Source organism: Girardinichthys multiradiatus, chromosome 13 (assembly GCF_021462225.1).
Source record: "Girardinichthys multiradiatus isolate DD_20200921_A chromosome 13, DD_fGirMul_XY1, whole genome shotgun sequence".
Lineage (NCBI taxonomy): Eukaryota > Metazoa > Chordata > Actinopteri > Cyprinodontiformes > Goodeidae > Girardinichthys > Girardinichthys multiradiatus.
In genome coordinates this window covers 42,778,610-42,784,609 of record NC_061806.1, presented here as the reverse complement: position 1 = coordinate 42,784,609, position 6,000 = coordinate 42,778,610, and the positions used below count along the sequence as shown (strand labels likewise).

Here is a 6,000-nt window from a genome sequence, read left to right as displayed (position 1 = left end):
CCATCACTGAGCCTGGCTGCAGGGACTGGTTCCTCACAGCAGCCTGGATGTTCCTTTTCCAACCAACATCTGAAGAACTGATCCATGCTCTCATTGTGTGATGGTCCATCCCAGAAGCCTCTGAGCCCAGAGAAGCTGACTCCTCTGAGGTTAACATCAGGCTGTTCTCTGTTGTAGAGCTGAACTAAGGTTCTCCACAGTAGTCTCTGCTCCATGTGGTTCTATCAGTCGGTGATGGATGATGGTTCTGGATACAGAACCGTCGCAGGGATCATTTCTAGAGCTTAAAATGCACAATTTGAGTTCAGACTATGTTACTTTTGTTAAACTGTTGTTGTAATGTTGACCCTAGTTAGGATGAACATTACAATTAAAGACAAATACACGTGAGTTTTACTTGTTTGCTGCACAATGTATCACAAATTTATTGTTATTGCAATATCACTATATGCAATATGCATATTATTTAGAGCTGCACTAAATATTAGCTTATTATGGAAGTACCATGCATTCAGGGTCTGTTTGCCTGCAGTATATTTGGTCTTTAATGCAGCAAAAAGACTTTTTAGAAGAAGCAACTTTTTCAATGAAACTTTTGGTTCTAAAACATCAAATTTAATAATTTTTCCAGTATTTTTCCAAACAACTCATAACCTTGGGTTGATGTTTGCCATGAACCCACAGCAGACAGACATTAAAACTTGAATTATCTGTTTATTTATAGCAACTCATGTCGTTATGTCGCAGCATTCACCAACAGTGTTGCGTATGGCATGTTTTCTTAGTACCGTGCAGTCCTAGAACAGAGGATCACTCAGTCTCAGCTTTGGATTTGCTGCTTAGAAAAGCAGAATCAGCACAAACAAAATCAACTGCTCATACTGGAAGGTTACTGGGTTAAGAACAGCCTGCAGAAGATCGCTCTCAGGAGCTTCACTTTATCCACATCTTTATCATGAACGACATTCTTTAAAGCTATAAATGTGTAAATTGTGTCAGGTTCTTCAGGGTGGAGCTTCTGCCTTGTAATTTTCACACCTCGACAGTTGGTGTTGAAGACGGTGAGGAGTTCCAGGATGCGCACACCCCAGAATGTGCATCTTGGCCGTGATCCTCCTGAAGCAGCGGTTTAGCATGCTCCTGACTGCTGCTGATGACAGGTAGAAGATAAATGGATCCAGGCAGGCGTTGAGGGTGCTGGAGAGCAGCGCCAGGTTCCTCCACTCCTGGCTCTCCTGTTGGGCGAAGCCCACCACGTGGGAAGCGTTGTAAGGCACAAAGCAGACGGTGAACACTATCAGCGTCCCGAGTGCCAGGCCAATGCATCGCAGCCTCCTTCTCCGGCTGATGCTGGGAAGGCGGGACAAGATGAGGATGAAGTTGACATAGCAGAAGCAGCTGATGATGAAGGGGATGCAGAAGAGCACAAGGAAGAGCTCCAGACGAACAGGCAGCAGGATTTCGAGCTCAGCCTTTGAGAAATTCAAGTAGCAGGTGGGTGGAGGTTGGACAGGACTGCTGGTGTTGCTGCCGTAACTCCACTGAGAGTACGGCAGGACGTAGACGATGCTGAGGTTGCAGGAGGTCAACACCCAGAAGGTAAAGCAGGCCCACATAGCGTAGCGAGGCCGGCGGCACACAGAATATCTGAGGGGGAAGGCCACGCCCAGGTAACGCTCCACGCTCACAGCTGTGAGCAGCAGCGTGCTGTTGTAGATGGTGACGTAGAAGATAAACCCAGTCAGTGGACACAGTGAGTAGGGCAGCAGCCACGCCATGTTGTCGTACGCCTCTTTCATTTTAAATGGCAGGAAGGCCAGAAAAATTAGGTCTGAGATGGTGAGGTTGAGGAGGAGGACATCGATGGGCACCCCCTTGCGAAACACCTTCCGGCAGAGGGTGATGAAGGACAGGATGTTGGCAGGGACCCCAAACAGGAAGGTGAGGATGTAGACAGAAAGCAGCAGGCGACTGTAAAACATGGCGGCTGCTCAGATCAGGGACACGTTTTCAGAGAAGCTGCGTGAAAGAAAACAAAATCAGATCTGATGAGTTAAGATCATCATCTGCTGCAGTCTGGGGGGAAACACAGACATGTCCTGACGAATTCAAATATCAAAAAGTACATTTATTTCTCATATAGCTTAATTCCACACAGAGTGATACTCTTCAGTGTTTTCTGTAAAGATTTAAGATTCAGCCTTTCAGCTGATAACCCAACATTCAGCTTTAGGCTTAAACAATCATAGAGAAGACTGCTGACTGGACAGACGTCCAGAAGACAGTAATTAACGCCCTCCACAAAGGAAAGCCACAAAAGGTCTTCGCTAAAGAAGCTGATTGTTCAAAAAGAGTTGTATCCAGGCATATTCCAAGAAAGTTGAGTGGAAGAAAAAGGTGTGGTAGGAAAAACAGAACCAGCGGCAGGGAGAACTGCATTTAGGGATTTGGGGAAGCTTCACAAGGATTGGACTGAGGCTGGAGTCAGCGCATCCAGAACCACAACACACAGACGGATCCTACACATGTGCCATGTCACCTACTGGTTCTGGTCCACTGGGTTTTCTGAAGTCCACACAACCATCCACCAGGACATTTTAGAACACTTCATGCCTCCTCCTGCTGACAAGCTTTTTCCAGCAGTACTTGGGACCAGTCCACACTGCCAAAGGTACCAAAAGCTGGTCCAATGACCATGGTGTTACTGTGTTTGACTAGCCAACACGTTGGTCTTACCAGAACCTCATTGAGTAGCTATGGAGTTCTGTCAAGAGGAAGATGAGAGACACCAGAACCAACAATGCAGATGACCTGAAGATCCCCATCAAAGTAACCTGGGGTTCAAGAACACCTCAGCAGAACCACAGGCTGATCTCCTCCATGTCACACAGCATTGATGCAGTAATTCATGCAAAAGGAGCCCAGATCCAGTGTTGAGTCCAGATGCTGTACAGAAGACGGAGGTGCTGTTCATTAGCTCCACATTTCTGGATTAAATATCTTTTCTTTGATGTTTTTCTGAGAAATATTGTTTTCATCAGATGTGAACCTGAATCATCAAAATAAACAGAATATAAATTAAATATATCTGTGTGGGATAAATGCTGCCAACAGAAGCTCCACAGGTTGGGCTGTAGGTTTGACATTGACCCACTTTGACACCCGCTTCCTCAAGGAATCTGCCCTAAAAGCTTAGATCCAGAATAATCATCACGTCAAGCTGTGGTTCTGACTAATGTGGCGTGGTACTGAAGAACTGCCCAGATTCACCTGGTTTAATTGGAGTTTGGGGAAATATTAATGCTTCATTTAGGAGAGAAATGGTGAAAATTTACTGAAAGTGAAATACTCCATAGCCAGCTACCAAACAGAACCGGGTCAAATCTGTGCTTAGTCTTTAAAAGCACAAAACCATATTTTTTACAGATCTTTGAAGATGATTAAAAAAAACTGAAAACAGAAGCGAGACACCAGACTTCCTCAGATGCTTCTCTCATCAGCTGTTTTCTAATCCTCCTCTTCTTCACCTTTGCTCCATAAAAACAACTGAACAGCATCATCGAACAGGTTAAAGATGAAGATGACAGTACAGCCATCAGGAAACCAATCAGGCTGCACACTGGAAATGTTGCAGCTTTCAGACACAATTTCAGTAACAAAGCTCCACCAAGAAGAAATTAAATGATGCACAGATGTTTTTACCTTGATCAAGGTCGAAAATCCAAACTCTCCATCCCTGCGACCGCTGGCTTCAGTTTCAGGAGTCAGACTGTTTAGTCGAAACTCAAGACGATGCTTAATATGCTCCAACTGCGGAAATTTAATCAACTTCAGGACGCAATCTGTTCTCTAAACATGGTCTCCCAGCAACCAAAGGGAGAACATGGGTGATGCAGTTTATCATAGGATGTGGTCGTGTGAAAATCGCTGTAAGACGGATAGGAGACGACCTTGGTGACCACTGGAGGCCAAACTTTTAAGGTAACTTCAGAATTTTGCTCGGGACCATTTTTGTTCACCAGATCCCAGGAATACTGGACAAACAGTACTTATGTTTTTATTAAGATAAAAACCAAGAGTTGTTGCATACCTGCATTAAATACAGGATGGGAATCAAACATGTGGGTCCAGTTTGAGTTAACCATCTGTGATCTACTGCACTCAAATTGTTGTAGTTGTATTTACTGATTGTTTAATTGGCACTTCTGTGATTTTGTAGTTTTATTTCTTGATCATTTTTTTATCTTTGATGAAAACCGAGCAAAGATTTACTAAAATGTGTTTAACTAATCTAAACTGAGGTAATATGAGCCAGACTAAAACAGGATTAGTTAAATTAATCCTAGACAAAATAAGATGAGGCACATTAAGGTTTTATTAGGTGAGGCAGGATAAGGTCAACTGAAAAGTTAAGGTAGAAATGGTTACAATACAATTAGATGATTAAGGTTTGCAAAAAAACCTGAAATAAAGTCAAACTAGCTAAACTTATAAAAGACAATTAAAAAGGCTCAGTGATGCTAAGATAGAAATAAAAGATCAAGTAAACTAAGCTGAAATAAACTAATGCCAGCTTGACTAGTAAAGTAGAAAGGTCAGGTAAACTAAATGAATACGAGAAAAGTAATATAATACTAAGTTAAATGGAGTTAAGTTGAACTAAAGTAGGAAAACTGAATTAGGCTAAGGTAAACTAATATAATGTGAATGAAAAGCAAAATAAGGAACTAAGTAAAAATAATACAGTAAGCTAATACAAAGAAAGAGAATAAAAACTAGGATAAAATGCACTCAGTGGAGGTCAGTGTAAAGGAATTTCAACATGTGATAAACTAAGTTTAGAAAAAACAGGAAAATCAGTTCAAATAAAGCAAACTAAACTAAGAGAAAATAAGCTAAACTAAACCTATCTAAGATATGGTATGCTACGCTATGCTACAATATAACAGCTTGTTAGAAATAACCTTTATTAATATGATTCATAGCTGTTTTTCCCATTTATACTATAGTAAAATAAAGTATAAGTTCTAATGTTTCCTTTTTGTTAGAAAAGAATGTTTATAGAAACACATTACAATTATAAATGGCCCAATGGTTGTCATGAACGACCTGAAGCTGGGGCACTGGGTTTGATGGTGGAGCAGCCGGTATAACTGGTTTGATAAGAAAGTCAAGTCAAGTTTATTTATATAGCGCTTTTCAGCAACAAGGCACTCAAGGCGCTGTACATAAGGAAAAACATTACAATTATACAGAAAATCAAACAACAGAGGTAATTTAAATAAAATAAAAATAAAACATAGAAAATAGAATGATGGATAAGAAAATGAAAGGAAAATTGGACTGAAAACGTAACTAATAATGTTTAGATGGCCCAGTCAAAGGCCGCTCTAAACAAATAAGTTTTTAATCTTGATTTAAAGCAACTTAGGGTTTCGGCGCTTTTACAGTTTTCTGGGAGTTTATTCCAGATTAGTGGAGCATAAGAACTAAAAGTTGCTTCTCCATGTTTGGTTCTGGTTCTGGTTCTGCAGAGTAGATTTGAGCCAGAAGACCTGAGAGGTCTGGGTGGTTGATACACTGACAACAAGTCTGTAATGTATTTTAGTGCTAAGCCATTCAGTAATTTATAGACTAACAGAAGTATTTTAAAGTCTATTCTCTGAGCTACAGGGAGCCAGTGTAGGGACTTTAGAACCGGGCCGATGTGCTCCACTTTCTTAGTTCTAGTGAGGACGCGGGCAGCAGCGTTCTGGATCAACTGCAGCTGTCTGATCCACTTTTTAGGCAGACCTGTGAAGACACCGTTGCAGTAATCAATTCTACTAAAGATGAACGCATGAATTAGTTTTTCAAGGTCCTGCTGAGACATTAGTCCTTTAATCCTGGAGATGTTCTTTAGGTGATAGAAGGTCGACCTTGTTACTGTCTTTATGTTCCTCTGAAGGTTCAGGTCTGAGTCCATCACTACACCCAGGTTTCCAGCCTGACTGGTGGTTT

General features: G+C 41.6%; 1 protein-coding gene across 1 annotated transcript; it reads right to left on the bottom strand.

Moving 5' to 3' along the window:
* Positions 1–614: 614 nt before the first annotated feature.
* On the bottom strand, positions 615–4,336 carry LOC124879646 (free fatty acid receptor 3-like). Its single transcript, XM_047384341.1, has 2 exons — positions 3,703–4,336; positions 615–2,019 (listed from the first exon to the last, which is right to left on the bottom strand). The coding sequence occupies exon 2, from the start codon at positions 1,980–1,982 to the stop codon at positions 1,005–1,007; it is 978 nt and encodes a 325-aa protein (XP_047240297.1). The 5' UTR covers positions 1,983–2,019; positions 3,703–4,336; the 3' UTR covers positions 615–1,004.
* Between the last annotated feature and the right edge of the window lie 1,664 nt (positions 4,337–6,000).